The sequence below is a fragment of the Solanum verrucosum genome, unplaced genomic scaffold (assembly GCF_900185275.1).
Source record: "Solanum verrucosum unplaced genomic scaffold, falcon-dt-bn FXZP01000026.1, whole genome shotgun sequence".
Classification (NCBI taxonomy): Eukaryota; Viridiplantae; Streptophyta; class Magnoliopsida; order Solanales; family Solanaceae; genus Solanum; species Solanum verrucosum.
In genome coordinates this window covers 672,958-692,682 of record NW_026020285.1, presented here as the reverse complement: position 1 = coordinate 692,682, position 19,725 = coordinate 672,958, and the positions used below count along the sequence as shown (strand labels likewise).

The 19,725-nt window shown below is 35.8% G+C and overlaps 1 protein-coding gene across 1 annotated transcript; it reads right to left on the bottom strand.

Annotated features, from left to right (window-relative positions):
- Positions 1-9,170: 9,170 nt before the first annotated feature.
- LOC125834276 (secreted RxLR effector protein 161-like) lies at positions 9,171-9,927 on the bottom strand. Its single transcript, XM_049513440.1, has 2 exons — positions 9,500-9,927; positions 9,171-9,351 (listed from the first exon to the last, which is right to left on the bottom strand). The coding sequence occupies exons 1-2, from the start codon at positions 9,925-9,927 to the stop codon at positions 9,171-9,173; spliced, it is 609 nt and encodes a 202-aa protein (XP_049369397.1).
- Positions 9,928-19,725: the final 9,798 nt, after the last annotated feature.

Here is a 19,725-nt window from a genome sequence, read left to right as displayed (position 1 = left end):
TTTTATCATAACTAGGATAAAGTATTCTTGGTGCACTGAAAAAAGCAAAACTTGTAGTTACATCTAACTCAATACCATTTATTCTTCATGTGTGTCAATTTCTGCTTTTATTTCTTTAGCATTCAGATCATCATCACACAAAATCATGGTTTTACAGATTTTGTGTGATGATGTTCTGAAGTCGGAAGAAATAAGAGTAGAAATTAACTTGGGTGAGAAATCAATGGTAGGTATTGAGTTAGACATAATTTGATGTGTTGCTTTTGTCAATGCACCAAGAATAGTTCAATCCCAGATATGCTAAAACTTCTGCCTGTAAGGAACAAGAAGCAACCGAGCTCTATAAAGAGAAAGTTGCCAAAGTTATTTTTGGCAGATGCGGTAAACACATTGACTAGTTGCAAAATAGATTACCAACAAGGGCCGTGAATGGAGTGACACTAGTTGAATCTTATACACCTTAACTTCACTTCCTTGAACTACAAAACATTCAGTTGAGCTACATAAATTTCCTCTTCTAGAAAATTATTTGAGAAGGCAAATTTGACATCTTAATGCATGAGCTTCCAATGCAATAAAAATTCTGATGGTGTCCATTCTTGCAACATGTGCAAAATTAATCATATCCAGGTTGTTGATAATAACCTTTAACAACAAGCTTTGATGTGTGCTTGTTGATAGATACATCCGCATTAAACTTCACTATGTACACCCGTTTAAACCCAATAAATTACTTATTTCCAGGTTTGTCAATGAGTTTCCATGTCTTGTTCTTCTCAATAATGGCTATTTCCTCCTTCATTGCTCTCATTCATTCTTTAATCCCACTGGCATCTTGAAAGTTTGAAGGTTTAGGGAAAACAAGATTACATAGTCCATAGATTTCTGGAAAAGGTATACTACCTCTAACACAAAAATCTTTATCATTCTCTGCTTTCAAGTCTAGTAGTTTACTAGATAAATTGAGTTGTCAGGCATTCCCGACCTACCAATTGAGAAACCAGTGCTTTCTTGGTCACGACCAGCTAAGGATAAAGTTCCATTAAAGAGCCTTTCCACGTGGTAGAACCTCCTCAGGGTTCATTTGAATCTTCTAAAGTAGGGTCAACATCCGTCCTTCAGACTTGAGAGGTATTCCAATCCCAATAAGCATCTTTATCCACCTTCACATCTGTACTTATAAAAACTTTCCTAGATTCTATAACCAACAAAAAATCCTTTTTCAGTTTTTTCATCAAGCTTGCTCCGTTTGACAGCTGGTACATGATTATAACACAATGAACCAAACAACTTTAGATGTCCTATTGATGGTTTTATTCAATTCCAAGCTTCAACTGGTATCATTCCATCCACAACCTTTGTTGTTTGGTTATTTTTGAAGTATATCGATGTGTTTACCGCCTCTACCCAAAAAAGACTTCGGAAACTTTTTCTTTACAGAGCCGGGTTGTTCATGTTCCTTATAGGATTTGTTTTTTGCATATCTTGGATGAACTATTCTTGGTGCACTAACAGAAGTAAACCTGTATTTATATTTGACTCAATACCTACTATTGATTCTTCATGCCTGCCAAATTTTTCTCTAATTAGAACTTGGAACATCATCACACAAAATCAAATTTTTTGTGATGATGTTCTAAATTCTGAAGAAATAAGAGTAGAAGTTGACATGCGTGAAGAATAAATAGTAGGTATTGAGTCAAATGTAAGTACAAGTGTTGCTTTTGTTATTCACCAAGAATAGTTCATCCTAGATATGCTAATACTTCTTCCTATAAGTAACAACAAGCAACCGAGCTCTATAAAGAAAAAATTGGCAAAGTCTTGTTGAGCAAAGGTGGTAAACACATTGATTTACTTGCAAAATAGGCAAACAAAAAAGGTCGTGGATGGAATGACACTAGTTGAAGCTTATACACCTTGCCTTCACTTCTTTGAACTACAAAACCTTCGGGTTATGCTACATAAATGTAACACTTCAGAACTATAAACGTCAATTGGAATTTGAAAAGTTGTAGAAAGTTGTTGGTGCACTAATTCTACAAGCCTTTGTACGAACATAAGAAGATTTTATGGGCTGTATGAGCAAGTTGTTGTTACTTTCCTGAAGTTCAGGAAAATGGTAAGTCTTATATGGGATTCCATGAGCTAGCAGTATGGCTCATGGATGGTTCTATGGGTCGTGGATGAGGCTTGTTGAATAGATATCAGACTTGATAAAGTTTTGGCATTTTAAGTTCTACCGACGGCTTGTACGGGTCATACAAGGAATTACATATTGTAGAATTCTATCAATAGTTGATCTTCAAAGAGTTGAGTCTCCAATGATTTGATTACGACTTGCTAGTACGGCCCATCAAAGGATGTATGGACCGTACTTGGCCATCGTGGTTTGTAGGCCTAAGGATCCTGGCCTTTGGCAAAGGGTCACTGTATGAGAAGGGGTACAACTCGTGGTTTGTAGTATGTGTCATGGTTCTTGATTTGTAGTTCAACTAAAAGACTCGATCTCCATTAGTGGGAACCATGAGTGGACAGTACGTTTGTAGATGGGAGTACGGACTGTAGAAGCCTCTTTGTGGACGGTCCTGCCAATTTAAGGTGGAGTTAATTCAGTCTTTTCTCCACCCTTTTTAAGCCTTAACCCGATGGTTTTACACCTAATTAAGGTTCTTTCAGTTTAGTTCAGCCCTAACGCTGTCATAATCACTCCCAAGACTTAGAGCAAGGATCCAAGAATCGAAAGCTAGGGGTTTCAAGCATCTTCTTAAAGTTTCTTCAAGAACTTTGTTCTTCCAAGTATGTAGGACTATTCATAGTGTTGGATTAAGTCGGTCTTCATGCCCTACAACTAAATTGAATCAGTTAAGAGATAAATCTAGGGTTCTACCCAAAGTTCCATGAATTCTAAATTTGTCTTGTGTTTCTTATTCTGAGTTCTGATTTCTTAACTATTGAGACTATAATACTTTATACATATTGATTCTTGTGTTGTTAATGACTTTATTATCACATGAACCCTTGTTGATGAAACTTGTGAAAGCCTTGTGCAATTATTTCCATACAGTGATTTCAAAATTTAATGTATGTCCAAGTATATTTTAAGCGTCATTTGAGAAGATCACTTATGGTTCCAAATGTATTATTTTTGCATGGAGAAAAGTGTTACTATTTTAAGAAGAGCATATTTAGTTTTTCTGAAGAATTTTCAGTCTAAAGATTAGTAATCCTTTAAAGATGGCCTTTTTAGTACTAACTCAATCTAATGAGTATTATTTTATGAGAATTAATACATATATTTTGATAATAGTATTAAGCACCGATTTGGATAAGAGTTAAGACAACTTAAACCCCATAACCTGCGCCACCAGTGTAGATAGGAATATTGTATTGTAATTCGGGTGACTCCTCACCAGCTTTAAGAAGTCCTTTAGATGGATCCAAAAGTTAAGTTGCCTCCTATATCCCGGCAAGGTATAAGGTGGTTCTGGAAACATGGTTAAGACGTTGTATTATCACGAAACTCTTAGTGATGGTTGTCAGTTAGAGAAACTCCCCAATAAAGTAAAGTATTTTATTTAAGTATTTTGCTATCATTGCATACCTATTTGTAAAGCTTTTAATGATTTCGTTTCATATTTCATGCTTTACTTCACCTGAATTATGTTAGTTGGTCATTCAGTTCACTTAATTTAGTTGGATACACTATATCTTTTGCTAAACCAAGATGTATCCACACTTTCTCAACTTGTGATTTATTGATTTTAGGGTTTGTCGTTTTGAATCATTGTATTTTCAAATTTTTTAATTCGACTATATGCATCATGTATATATCACTATATCACTTATATTATTTTATGAGAAACATTTGTATCATCACCAAAAAAATCACTCAACCATCACCATAAATTCAGATCTCAAACAAGAAATGTTATGTGTACAATCTAAGCTAAAACTTAAATATTCAGTCTACCAGAAAAATAACTCAACCATTACCATAAATTCAGATCTCAAACCAGAAACATTATGTATAGAATCTAGCTACAACATACATATTCACTAGATTCCTAGATATAACACATAAATATTTTCTAGATAAAAAACATTCAATTGGAGGAAGTTCATTCAAATATAAACATTCAGATACACTCACTTTCCAAATATGGATAAAGAGTATTAGATACCATGAAAAAAAAAACAAAAGGGTATAGAAACATAGAATAAAACAAGGGAGTTTTGGGCATTGGGTTTCATCTTCTTCACTCGCCAAAGTTGTGATATCTTAAAACATCGTTGCTGCCGTTCTTGATTTCCAAATACATGAATGCAGGTATATCTTTGAATTCATGAATACAAGTTGGTTGTTCATAAAGCCACGCTAGACAATTTCAATTATTCATAATCAAACTTGAATTTTCTTTGAAAATTCAACTAAATTCACTTTAAATCTGCACAAAAATCCTTCTAATTCAAGATATGATCTCCTCGTGATATACCAATTTTATTTTAAAATATCATCCACTAAGAACAAGAGGTTCAATGTGGATAAAATAAAAGAATAAACTCAGCAATGTTGAAGAAGAAGTCCTACACCGTACTATGTTTATGAATGAAAAGAAAGAGGAAAGGAGGAGGAAAAAAATAGGAGAATGATATGGGGCCTACAACAGGATTCGTTATGAATTAATAACACAAATTTGCACAAGATGAAACTCCTCAAACTCAAATCTTTAATTAAAAAACTTCATATGATGATGCTGACAAAAACTGACGGGTCAGACCAAGGCCCTTAAACGCAAAAATGTTTGCTTAAATTGTAGAAAGAAGTATGAATTGTAGTACAACTTATTTGATATGTATAGGATCCCATTTAAATAAATGATTAATTAAACTTTTGATTTATAATCTAAAAGTGTTTGTTGTGAATTTAATACTTAGTTCAACACAATCATCTATCTTTTCACATCCGAAAGAAATAACTACAACGAGTCAACAACAACATACACAATATAATCCCACAATTAGGATGTAGGGAGGAAAGAAATGAAATGATTATTCAAAATGATACCAAATGTTGTTACTATTATATAGAATGGAAAAGTACAAATCCTTTAAATGGAAAGGCTTTTTTTCAAATAGAAAGATTACCAAGAAATGGACCCAGAAAATTATCGAATTGAAGATGGAGTGACGACATTTTCACGATTATCCAAAATCAGACAACGAAAGAGAGCCACTTATAATGTTAATCACAGTTACGCGACAACAAGATAATCTAGAAGGTCCTATTCCAAAGTTACTCCATATTACCTATGAAATTCAAGAGGGGGGGGGGGTGAATTAAAATTTCCTTCAGTCGATTTCCTATAATGGCCAGTCGATTCACCTGCACGTTAGTAGAATAGATAAACAGTGATAATACTTTGCAGTAAGTAAATAACACAAAGAGTTTTTATACTGGTTCGGATCACCAATGTGGGGCCTAGTCCAGTCCCCTTGGGTTTCAAGGGTATCCTTTAGAGATTTGAAGTGAACTTCAGATGTACAGGGATTCTGTGATTCGATCCTATCTGGTATGCAAATCAAAAGTTCTAACTTGACACTTCCTCTACTTGTAAACCTACACTCATAATCTTTCTTTCTCTTTTCTTTTCAATTGTTTCACTCACGTGATTACAAAGCTTTATGAAAGATAAAAGAAGATTGTACTGTAAGCTTAAGTGAAGTTGCGTAATTTCAACTGTTGGTCTGAGACTTCTTTTATATGTGAGTAGTGCGATGGTCTTTTAACTCTAACAGGAAAACCCAAGGGAGTTTCCTTTAATCAAGGATTTGTAATATTTCCGTGATTGAGAATCTTGGATCCTTGATTTAATCTGCCTTGAAACATATGCTGATGTAGGATCATTTGCTAATCTTCTTTGTATCCTGCTGTTGTCTTGAGACTTCTGTTTTGCAGCTGTCATCTTTCCTGATAAGTTCCATAATCAGTGTGAATTGTTTGTTGTCCTGATTGATTACCTAGTGCTGTTGTAACACCCCGTATCCGAAAATAGAGATTTCAGATTTCTGGTGTTACAGGTGGCACTCACGGACACCATCCACGGACCGTAGATGGACTCACGGTCCGTCCAGCAGGTCCGTGGTTCGTGACAGAAAACTTCCCCAGAACTCAGTCAAAAAATTTGGTTAAGTGTTGACCCACAGCCGGACTTACGGTCCGTAGGTCAGGTCACAAATCGTAGTTCGTGTCCGTAGATCGATGCCCCAAAAACCCAGCTTCAGTCCTGAACTACGGTTGACCAGCACGGACCGTCGTTCGATCCACGGTCCGTAGGTCTGACCGTAGATGGAAGGTTAGCAGCCAGTTAGCTAAAAATTCTGATGGGTCAACTTCATATGGTCATAACTTTTAGCACAAAATGAATTAGGTTCCCCATGACCTATGGTTAGATAGATAATTGAATTATCTTTCCAACGCCACCGAGTTTGCTAAATTCCGACCTTCGAGTAAAAAGTTATGCCCGTTTTAGTGAAGCCCTGTTGGGCATACTCGATCTACGGACCCAATCGACGGACCGTCGATTGATTGACGGACCGTCAGTCCATTCCGTCGATCACTCCGACAACAGTTAATTCAGGGGTCTTTTGTTCTTTTCCTATTTCGTTTAACCCCTAAGATACGTCGTTTAGACCCTAAATCATGAGATTTTAATCAGTTTAAACCTAGAAACATAATTAGAACTTACCTTAGTCTAAATCATTAATCAAAACTTAGAAAATTAGAAGCAAGAGAGGAGAAAAAGGTCAAGAACCCTAGTTCAAGAACGCAGCAAGTTTCCTTCAGTTCCAGCCCCGAAATCAAAAGATTTCTCCGTGGAATTCATCACCAGGTATGTGGGATTTCACTAGTGGGTTCCTTTCGCCCATTAGGTCCCTAGAATTCAGTCAGATTCTTGATTCCATGATTATGAACAAACCTAGGGTTTCTAGAATTACAGCAGATCATCATGAATTAGTTATTTAAATGTTCCAAATCAAATTATCATGTTATTGCTCAGTTTATCGCATAAATTTCAGAACCCTAGCTATGTATTTCATTAGTTCTTGAATTACACATGCTAGGTCAAATATTTCAGTTATTCAGATATACATGCTCCAGTTTTATGCCACATTATCAGTATATTTCAGCATAAACCCTATTTTGAGTTATAAATCATGAGAAGCTTTTCTTTAAGACAACACTTGAGTTTTAAATTGAGTTTTTGAGAAAGTTAAGATGAGTTTTGAGAAAGAGCTTCTAATACATGATTAGTATGACAATTGAGTAGGTCATCAATGTATGAATAGTATGGTATCTAGATATACCATCAATGTTTATGCAGTATGACTTCCCAAGTCATCAATGATTAGAGTATTGTTTTCTAAAAGGGAGTTTTCAAGTATGAGTATCTATATGTCAGTATCTTAAGCTATTCAGTATTTCAGTCATAATATATTCAGTTATATATGCCTCAGTTTATGAATGCATCATTATCAGATTAATTATTGCATTCTCAGTTTGCATGTTCAGTTTCGAGCTATCCAGTATTTACAGAAATTCAGTCATAATCAGTTAACTACTTAATTCATTGGGAGTAGCATAATACCGAGTTGGACTAGGGTTTCAGCGTACCCATATAGTTCCAGAACTACGAGCCACGTAGGTGTAAGTCCCCTCTGTGGGCAACATCAGTTTAGTGATCACGCCAGCATGCCTCTATACCTCTGGCAGGGTATATTGGGTCCTCTCGATGGGGCGTATACATCGGACTCCACATTTAGCTCATGTGGTTTTATGTCGGTTATTAGTAGCTCCCACAGTTCAGTCAGACTCTATTGCATTGACCATATTTCAGTACAGTCAGTATTCAGTCTCAGCATGTTATAAATTTGGTCATTGCATCAGTTAGCTCAGTATTCAGTATTTTCAGTATCTATATCATGTTCAGATTATTTCATTGCTTTATTGCTTTGTTCAGTTATATGTTATTTCAGCTTTACTCTATCCTGCATGCTCAGTACCCTTCAAGTACTGACGCATACGTGCGCTACATCTTCTCGTGATGTAGGTTCAGGTTCTCAGCATCCAGATCACGCTTAGATCGATTCCCGATCTTCAGTTCAGCAGCATCAGTGGTGAGTCCTCATTCTTCGAGGACTAGTGACATGTTTATCTTTATCGCTTCTAGTCTTTAGTTTCAGTTTTGCTAGATCTAGTTGGGGCATGTCCCAACATTTCTAGTCAGTTTAGAGGCTTATTTCAGACATAGTTAGATTCAGCTTAGTGTTTTGAGTTTGATATTTCTTTTGTATTAAACTCTCAGATTTGATATATTCAGTTATAGTATATGGGTATTCCCCATCTTTTCAGATTTATTTATGAATTAGCTTCCGCATCAGTTTATTATCTTTAGTATGCTCATGATCATGCCAGCAGGGTTAGCTTGGGATCACTTGTGGTCCTAGGTCCCGTGTTCGCGTCTTGGGGTAGCTCGGGGCGTGACAGCTGTTTTCCTTTTTGGAATGATGGCTGATTGAATTAATCTTTTAGATTGATTGTGTGTTAATCCATTTCCATGGTTGCTGCAGATTTTGAGTCAATCTATTCCTTGATTGGTACGATCCTTTAGATTTGATTTGGTCAATCTATTTCCATGGTTGGTGCGGTTTGCTCGTGTCACTCAGTCTTCTTGGTGAAGCTGGTGATCTTCACATTTCTTCTCTTGATTCCTGCGATGTGAATTCAAGTTGTCATTATTCAGAATATCATAAGTTGACAATCTCCCCCTTTTTGATAATGACAGTTAAGATTAATACGAGTTTAATTTGACTTCCATGTTCGATTCATGCTCCCCCTTGCTGTATGCCTCATGTGTAGATTTCCAGCATGCTCCCCCTTGCTCAATGGCAAGGTCTAATTATTCTCCCCCTTTGACATAATCAAAAAGGAAAAAAAAAAAAAAACAGGATAGGCAAAAACAAATATACAATCCAAGAGTATGGGGAAGGGAACCCCGAAATACAATCTAAAAGAAATGGAGACATATCTCCACAAACTAGCAGTCTTAGCAAACGAGAAAAAAACCTATAGTCTTAACGATCACCGAGAAAATACTTCAGGGTGGTGATCACATTCCTGCAGAAAGAGTAATGCCAAGACATTCTCGAAGGAAACAAAATATTGCCTCAAGTAAAGGTTTTGTAAATATATCGGCTAACTGATTCTCAGAATCAACAAATTCAACCACAAAATCACCATTTTCAACATGATCACGAATAAAATGATGCTTGATATCTATATGTTTAGCTCTAGAATGATGCACATTATATTTAGATAGACTAATAGCACTAGTATTATAGCAAAAAAATAGGTACTCCCTCAAAGGATAAATCATAGGCCAGGAGTTGATGCACCATCCAAAGTAGTTGAGTGCCACAACTTCCAACCGCCAAATACTCAGATTCAGTAGTTGAGAGGGCAACGGAAGTTTGCGTCTTACTATGCCAGGAAATAAGAGATTTTCCCAAAAAATTGCAAGTGCCACTAGTACTTTTCCTGTCATTTTTATCACCTGCAAAGTCAGCATCTGAATATCCAATTAAATCAAAATTCTCAGAGAAAGGATACCATAACCCCATATTAGAGGTTCCAATAAGATATCGAATGATTCGTTTCACAATAGTGAGGTGAGATTCTTTTGGGGCGGATTGAAATCTTGCGCATTTGCAGACACTGAACATGATGTCTGGTCGACTTGCAGTGAGATATAGCAGAGATCCAATCATTCCACGAAATAATTTTTTGTTGACTGCTTTTCCTGTTGTATCAGATTCTAGACAGGTGGAGGGGCTCATGGGTGTTCCAAAAGCTTTCCCTCTTTCCATTCCAATTTTTTTGATAAACTCTTTTGCGTACTTACCTTGGCTGATGAAAATGCCTTTATCTGACTGCTTTATTTGTAGGCTGAGGAAAAATGAGAGTTCACCCATAAGACTCATTTCAAACTCGCCTTTCATAAGATTTGCAAAATTCTCGCACAGGGAAAAGTTAGAGCTTCCAAAAATAATATCATGCATCAACATAAATTTGAACGATAAGAATGCAAGAATCAGTTCTTTTTGTAAACAAGGTTGTATCAATTTTCCCTCTTTGAAATTGATTAATTAAGAGAAAAGTTCTCAATCTTTCATACCAAGCCTTAGGGGCTTGCTTAAGACCGTAAAGATCTTTTGATAGTTCTAAAACATAGTCAGGGTAAGAGGGATTTTCAAAACCAAGAGATTGTTTAACAAACACTTCTTCTTTTATAAAAACATTTAAAAATGCGCTTTTAACGTCCATTTGAAAAAGTTTGAACCGATTGAACGAGGCATAAGCTAGGAGAATTCGAATAGATTCTAACCTTGCTACGGGTGCAAAGGTTTCATCGTATTCAATCCCTTCCTACTGAGAATGACCTTGGGCTACTAACCTAGCTTTATTTCAGACAACTTGTCCATCATCATTCAGTTTGTTGTGAAATACCCATTTAGTTCCAATTACTGAACAATTCTTAGATCTTTCGATAAGGGTCCACACTTGATTTCTTTCTAATTGATCAAGTTCTTCCTTCATTGCTTGCATCCATGACTCATCTTCCATAGCTTCAATAATTCGTTTAGGTTGCATTTGAGATAAAAGAGCCAAAGAAGATTGTTTTCGAAGGGAAGACCTTGTTTGGATTTTATGATCTGGTTTTCCAAGAATGAAGTTTTTAGGATAGCTTGCATTGTGTCTCCATTCCCTGGGAATGTTGGTTTTTTCGACTGGAGTAGTCGACTCTATCTTTGCAGTAGCTAGCTCTTCAGTATTAGTTTCAGGGGCAACTTTTGAGATATCTTTAGCTAGAATGGCTAAAGTGATTCATCATCGCCAGCTTCAGCATTCTATACTCTTGGATTAGTGTCATCAAATACCACATGAATAGATTCTTCAACACTTAAAGTTCTTTTATTAAAAACACGAAAGGCCCTACAACATAACCTAGAAAAATACCTTCGTCACTTCTTGGATCGAACTTACCAAGATTGTTCTTACCGTTATTGTAGATGAAACATTTGCATTCAAACGAATCGAAGTAGCTGCTGTTTGGTTTCTTACCTCTCCATAGTTCATATGGAGTCTTCTTTAGTATAGGTCTGATAAGACACCTGTTAAGAATGTGAAAAGCAGTACTTACAACTTCTGCCCAAAAATGATCGGGAAGATTTCGATCGAGAAGCATAGTTCTTGGTGTATCTTGTAGTGAATGATTTTTACTTTCTACAACTCTATTTTGTTGAGGTGATCTGGGTGAAGAGAAGTTTTGAGTGAAACCATTTTGAGCACATAATTCTTCAAAAGCTTTATTCTTGAATTCACCACTATGATCACTATGAATAGTTATGATGACGTAACCTGCTTCTCTTTGAGTTTTTCTACAAAAAACTTCAAAGTTAGCAAAAGCTTTATTTTTATGAGTGAGAAAGATTACCCATGTGAACATTGAGAAGTCATCAACAATAACGAATGCATATCGTTTACCTCCAATGCTAGCAGTTCGAGTAGGACCAAATAGATCCATGTGAAGGAGCTGAAGGGATTTAAAAGTACTTACAATATCTTTTTCTTTAAAGGATGAGCGAGTCTGCTTACCCATTTGACATGCGTCACAAATATGATCTTTCTGAAACTTTAGTTTAGGCAGACCAATGACTAGTTCAAGTCTAGAAAGTTTTTCAAGAGCATGCATACTTGCGTGTCCAAGCTTTCGATGCCATAGCCAAGGATCGCTTGAGACTACAGTAAGAAAAGTAAGAGATGTAAAATCAACATTATTTAAAACATATATGTTATTAACTCGATCTCCGATAAGAGTTAGATTTTTCTCAGGATGTTTGATGATGTAGCTGGCTGTGTTTAAAGTAACTTGAAATCCAACATCACATAGTTAACTAATGCTGAGAAGGTTATGTTTGAGTCCCTCAACTAGATACACTTTGATTAGATTGCATGATGAGCTGTGTTTAATAGTCCCGACTCTAGTTACTTCCCCTTTAACATTTTCTCCAAATCTGACACATCCTCCATCTATTCTTTTTATAGTTTTGAAGTTTTCTTTCTTTCCACACATATGTTTGGAGAATCCACTGTCAAGTACCCACATTCCTTTTCTGTAGGTTTTCTTGGATTGCTCCTGCAAAACAATAAGATTAGTTTCTTTTAGGTACCAAAGTATTTTTGGGTCCTTGATGATTAGTAACTTTTGGTCTCCAAATCCACTTTCTAGAAGAATATTTTCTATAATTAAAAGATTTGTGACCAAGATCACCGCAAGTGCAACAAGTAATTTTAGTAGAAATTTCAGGAGAATAAGATTTTGAATTAGATCTATTTGATATGTTGGAACTACGATTAGAAGAGTTTCTTCTATAGAGCATAGTTCTGTTAGATCGGACATAACTAAGACTTGGAGACTTTCTGATGTTTTTCAACTTCCTTTTGACTTCCTCTAATTCTTCTATTAGTAAGTCAACTTCAATCTGACTTGCTTCGAGAAGAATCTGCCAATCTTTCTTTTCTTAAGCGATTTTATTGTATTCGTCAATAACCTTCTGTAATTCATCAGCAACCATGTCCAAAGAATTTAGTAAGTCATTACAATTAGAACATTTAAAAGATCTTACCTCACTTGTTTTACCTAGTGCCATGAAACATAGATTGGCCATTTCATCATGATCATCGTTGGTTGTTTGTCCTTGATCCCATGCTCTGAGACTCTTAGGGTCCTTGTTTCTTCGATTGTTTCTTCTTTTCTATTCTGGGTAGTTTTATTTGATGTGTCCTGGTTTTCCACAGTAGTAACAACGATCATCATTTCTTTTGAAATCATTGTTCTTAAAGTCTTGTTGAGGTCTCTGTCCTCTTTGTCTAAGCATTTGTCTCACTCCTCGATTTATAAGAGCCATTCCTTCGTCTTGATTTTCATTGACATGTTCTCCAATTTTAGATGTCTCAGCCGTAAATGCCACAATTTTCTTTTTATCGTCCTTATTGTACCTGTTGATATGATTCTGTTCATAGTCCATCGGGTTGCCTCGAAGTTCATCATACGTCATTTTCTGCAGATCTCAATTTTCAAGAATGGCAGCCTTAGTTTCCCAAGTGTTGGGAAGACTTCTAACAAGTTTTCTAACTTGGAGTCCATTTCAATACACCATTCCAAGTGATTTGATTTCGTAGACCATTTTACTGAATCTCGAGAACATAGTTTCTACATTTTCATCTTCGGCCATTTTGAACAATTCTTATTCATTTACAAGTGAACTGATCCGAGCCTTCTTCACTTTGGTGGTTCCTTCGTAAGTCACTTTTAGTTTGTCCCACATTTCTTTTGCAGTTTCACATGTTGATATCTTGTCATATTCAGCTCCGCTGACTTCACAATATAACAAACTTATAACTTTAGCATTAGTTTGAGTTACCTCTTGTTGTTCCTTCGTGATATCAAATGATTCAGGATCGAATGGCTTCTCAGTGCCATATTTTTTGGTCAATCTAGGAATAGGCTTTGGCCCCTTCTTGATCATTATCCATGCTTGATGATCATTTGAAGAGGCAAAGATTCTGAATCTGTCTTTCCAGTGAGAGTAATGTTGTCCATTGAAGTATGGTGGTCGATGTGAAGAATGACCATCTTGAAGTAAAGCACCAGGAATCTGATAGTGGGCCATTGGATTTTTGATCACGTGTGGTTAAACATTTAAATGGTGAGACCTGCTCTGATACCAATTGAAAGTCAAGAGGGGGGGGGGGATGAATTAAAATTTCCTTCAGTCGACTTCCTGTAATGGCCAGTCGACTCACCTGCACGTTAGTAGAATAGATAAACAGTGATAATAATTTGCAGTAAGTAAATAACACAAAGAGTTTTTATACTGGTTCGGATCACCGATGTGGTTCCTAGTCCAGTCCCCTTGGGTTTCAAGGGTTTCCTTTAGAGCTTTGAAGTGAACTTCAGATGTACAGGGTTTCTGTGATTTGATCCTGTCTGATATGCAAATCAGAAGTTCTAACTTGACACTTCCTCTACTTGTAAACCTACACTCAGAATCTTTCTTTCTCTTTTCTTCTCAATTGTTTCACTCACGTGATTACAAAGCTTTATGAAAGATAAAAGAAGATTGTACTATAAGCTCAAGTGAAGTTGCGTAATTTCAATTGTTAGTCTTAGTCTTCTTTTATATGTGAGTAGTGCGATGGTCTTTTAGCTCTAACAGGAAAACCCAAAGGAGTTTCCTTCAATCAAGGATTAGTAATGGTTCCTTGATTGAGAATCTTGGATCCTTGATTTAATCTGCCTTGAAACATATGCTGATGAAACATCATTTGCTAATCTTCTTTTGATCCTGCCTGTTGTCTTGAGGCTTCTATTCTGCAGCTGTCATCTTTCCTGATTAATTCCATAATCAGTGTGAATTGTTTGTTGTCATGATTGATTGCCTGGTGCTGTTTTCCTTTTTGGAATGATGGCTGATTGAATCAATCTTTTAGATTGATTGTGTGTTGATCCATTTCCATGGTTGCTACAGATTGTGAGTCAATCTATTCCTTGATTGGTGCGATTCTTTAGATTTGATTTGGTCAATCTATTTCCATGGTTGGTGCGGTTTGCTCGTGTCACTCAGTTTTCTTGGTGAAGCTGGTGATCTTCGTGTTTCTTCCTTTGATTCCCTGCGATGTGAATTCAACTTGTAATTATTCAGAATATCATAAGTTAACAACCTACACAACACAAATCCATTTAGCTCAACACCTTATAATATTTTTATGACATCTTGTCTTTTTCTTCCTCCTAACTCCTTACCTCTTCTATTGTTTATACAATTTTAAAAATCAAAACTTTGATAAAAATTTTTTCTTGATTTTTGTTTACCTATAATAGGTACAGTTAATGGCATGACTATCGGTTAACTAAAACCAATGAAAAGAAACATTCGTAATCTAGGAACAACTAACTTTCAATATCTCCGGATAACTAAGAGCAATAAAATTTGAACTCATAAAGACTTTTCATCTTTGTGAAATTGTTGCCCTTGTACTTGTGAATGAATGAAAAAATTCCTCCCATCCTCTTTCAATAAGGAATACTAGCACTATGCCGACCAACTTGGGACAAAATCCCCAAATTGTTCCCTATTATAACACATTAAAGGTACACTATTACAAATTGACGACTGGTGGATATCTCAGGATCTTCTGTAATGGTCGAATCCCAAACGAAGCTTGATGTTGCAAGAATTTCATTCTAGCTCCTAAGGTGTCCGTTAATTCTGCTTCATTCCAACTTTTTATTAATTTTGAATTAAAAGGTTCTGGTAATTTTGTAAAATATAATATGCTTGGTATCATCCTTTCAGTTATAGACGAGCTCCTACCACTGTACCATTTCCTGAGTCATGTCTAATATAATCTGTCAGCTATTCCAGGTGTCACTTTCCAACTCATCTTTGTATCAAATCCAATTTTCATCCCATACAAATAGTTCTCTTGCATTTCGGATGCTTTGTTAAATTGTAACTTGGAAGGGGAAGTGTTTTTCAATTCTTGGTGGAAAGCAAGCGAAATGTTTTCTGACACTTGATGTGATATGTGTTCCGTTGCATTTAATACTTCATCCACATGTCATAATATTTTCATTAACCTAGAAGTAACTTCAGTTGTCAACACAATGATGGGCATTTATTTTAAAATCTATATAAGCTTCCTCTTTACACTTTATTCTTCCCTACATGAACTACCTTTTTTACATTGTTCCTCCTTCCCAACATTCATATCTTCATCAACAAAGATTTTTGATGAAGATATGTAGGTTAAAAGGGAGGACCAACTTCAAAATAGCAGTTCGTTGTAGGGAAGAATGAAGTGTACAGAGGAATCTAATATAAATTTGGAAAATAAATGGTCATCATTAAGTTGACAATCTACGTTAGTACTAGGTCAATTATAATATCATTATACATTGCTGAAGTATTAAATGCAAGGGGACAATTGTCACATTGCATGTCAGAAAACATTTTTCTTGCTTTTCCACCAAGAACATAAAAGGTCTTCCACTTCAAAGTTACAGTTTAGCAAAGCAGCCAAAAAGCAGGAGAACCATCTCTACAGGGTGAAAATTGGGCTTGATACATGGACAACTTTGAATGTGACACTTGGAATAGGCAGCATATTAGATGTGACTCAGGAACTGGTACAGTGGTAGTAGTTTATCTAGCGCCGAAAGTGAGATATCAATCATAAAATCGATCACTCAAGCTTTGGTTGGTGATTCAACCATTAGAGTAAATTGGAATTTAGAAAGAATTTGATTGTATGTCGAGATCCAGTTCTATTTATAACCAAACTTTTCAAAAGCTAATTGATCAAAGTTTGATTGAAGTATCATTTAAAAAATCAAGTTTCTAATTGTTTACAAGAAGGAAGAGAAGTGGAGCTTAGAGAGAATTGGATTGTATGTCGAGATCAAGTTTGACAATTTAACAAAAACTTAAAACCCTCTTTACGTCATTTGTCTATTGAAGACCAAAATACCATCTTTAAATAATATGAAACAATTATTTTTCCAATTTTCCTTTTTCTTATGAGCTGAGGACGGGAGGGAGTTTGATTGTAGCAGGCTACTATAAAAAAATATGTGAGCAAACACTGCACATTCTAAGTCAAACAATCGCATCAGAATTAAAACAGAGAACTTTTTTTGATTACTTATATATATGACAAGTTTGACACAAGAAAAACGAGAATTGTAAATTCTTGAAATCAAAGGGACACAATATATAACATACCAAGAAAAATTAGCCTTAGGACACTTGAAATCTGTGGTCTAAGTAAGATCCCCTCAATTTATCGGTTTTAAAGTAGAGCAGCATGGCTGAGAATAACTCTCCTTGGTGATGAATACGAAAACATGAAACTATTTAGAGAATTGATACTAACTTGAGGAAACTTACTGTAAATTGGAAAAAGTTGGCAGAATGGATAAGGTTGTGTATTTTGTAGTTAAACTTACTGTAAATGAAGGGGAAAAGATACAAGTACCCCCTAGACTATGACCGAAACTCCAAAGAAACACCTTAACTAAACTAAGGTCCTATTACCCCCCTAACCAATTTTTTTGTAATTTTGTGCACCTTTTTGGCTTACGTGGCATCCAAATATCTCCCACGCGTCTCAATTGCGTGGAGTCACGGAGTGTGCCACATAAGACAAAAGGTGTACAAAATTACAAAAGAAATAAGTTCAGGGGGGGGGGGGGTAATAGGACCTTAGTTTTGTTAAGGTGTGTCTCTGGAATTTCGGTCATAGTTTAGGGGGGTACCTGTGCCTTATCCCGTAAATGAAGTATAGAAGAATTGGATTGCATGTCGAGATCTAGTTCTATGTATTAATGGAAGAGTTCAAAGTCTATTTGATCAAAGTTTGACTGTAATATCATCTAAAATGTTTAGTTTCTAATGGTTAACAAGAAGGAAGATCTAGAAAGCATTGGAATGTATGTCGAGATCAAGTTTGGCAGTTCTAAAGTTTAACAAAAACTTAAAACCCTCTCTGTGTCATTGGTCTGTTGAAGACCGAAACTCCATCTTTCAATAATGTGAAACAATTATATGTCATGTTTTCTTTTTTCTTATGAGCGTAGGGGGTTTGATTGCAGCGTGGAGTTGTAAAACAATCGTGAACAGGTGCTGCACATTATGTCGAACAATTGCACTACCATTTCAATTTACATCAAAATTTACAACAGAGAAACATGGCTATTGGTGGTGCAACTAAAATCCCCTGAGGAAACCTAAGGACACTTGACATCCGTGGTGCACGTAAGCCCTCTGTTGTCACTCCTCAATTCTCCCAGTTTCATTTCAACTGGAGAGAACAGATATTTCCAATCATGGCCAGGCCCATCATTTAATGTTGAACCAACTGCACTAATTACCTCAAGATTAGACAATGCTGCGCCTTCTCCGATATGGTTAATCCTTGGACAGTTATCTAGTTACATATACCTTATCTGATTGCACACCTCCAGAGTAGAAATAATACCTGCCTCGGTATGATTAGTACACGATGACACATCAAGAATCTCTATGTTCAGGCACATAAAAGCAATGTTCATGAGAGATTTATCATCTAGATACATGTTACTAGCCAAATTAATGATCGTGATTCTCGGGTTCTTTACACCATTATGAAATCAATCCTTCGTCCTAAAACCAGAAATTTCAATGTGAACCTCCTCTATTGAAGGAAAATATCTTGCAAGTGTAAAGAACGACAAAATGGTCAATCTCACACAACCGTTAAGATCAATAGTAACAAGACATACTGATATTGGGATAAAATCCTATGTCAAAAAATCCACTTGAACCAAAGATAAGAACTTTAGTGATTGGTATGCACTCAACAACAAAAAAAATCTACTTGAACCACAGATAAGAACTTTAATGTGAAATCTGTACGCCAGAAATGTGAAAGTGCGTACAGCGGGAGAAAAGCATTGGCCACCATGAACAAGGATTCATCCGAGATAATCAAGTTGTAAACCTCAAGTAGCGGTAATGTTCTTCAAGAAGTACGCAAACATTCAAAACCAAAGCTCCATTGAGCAATGTGAATCTTAGACACTGAAATTCAACTCAAAGCAACACTCTACGTAGTATAGAGAGGATCCTTTTTAGGCTAATAAAAGGGAAATCCTCCATCTCAATGCCTTGCAAATGTAGAGAGACTGTTAATAATTTTTCACGAGTCTATTACTCACAAAGACATTCTTATATGAAGGAATTAAAACCAAGAAATCTCTTAAATGCTTCAAATTAAAGTTAGGACCATAAAATCACCAATCATACAGTAAATTTACAACTCAAAGCAATGGCCGAACAGACATTTCAACCAAAAAATAAAAAATAATCTTAAAGAAGTTGTACAAGAAAGCCTAGATATATACTTACTTAAGAGGATCTTCAATTACTTCCTCCTTCTTCACATATTTAAGAGCAATGAGGTTTAGGATTTCCTATCAATAAGCTAATGATTCCCAAAACCTCGACCCCATTGATCTTACGCAAGCTACTCAAATTCACTGACAAAACCTCGACCCCATAATCAGTCACAACCAATTTGCTAGCCTCTGAAGATATATATCTATATATATATATATATATATTGAATCCAAAACATAATCGATACTTGGATAGCTAATACATAACTCTTTCCATAATAGAAACAACTTTGTTATAACATAAAAATTAGAGTCACACAAAAGAGTGAGATTCATACGGTTCAAAACCTAAATCCCTTTAATTTCCGCCCCAACTCCAACTACTAATAGGGTAATATTTTGTGATTCAAGATATCAAGTTGTTCATGATTGGATGTATATGAAACGTACTTGGCAAGATCAACAAGAAAACTAATCAAACTCATCGCTGAAATTACTAAGATAAATGTAATTAATAATAAAATATCGGTGAATGAGTTTAGATTTGGTACTCTAGATGAGCATAGGGGAGTTGATCAAAGATGAACTGAGGCGTGCACAATTGGTGAAAAAAAGAAATCGTTTGCACACTAGAGAAAATGATTCCAAGTCGAATTAGTAACGC

Bases quoted from the DNA above. Each gene is read 5' to 3' on its own strand.
- LOC125834276 (XM_049513440.1), bottom strand. From the start codon at position 9,927: ATGGAAAGAGGGAAAGCTTTTGGAACACCCATGAGCCCCTCCACCTGT. The intron at 9,352-9,499 runs GTATTTGGCGGT...GCATCATTCTAG, and splicing joins CTCTCAACTACTGAATCTGA to AGCTAAACATATAGATATCA.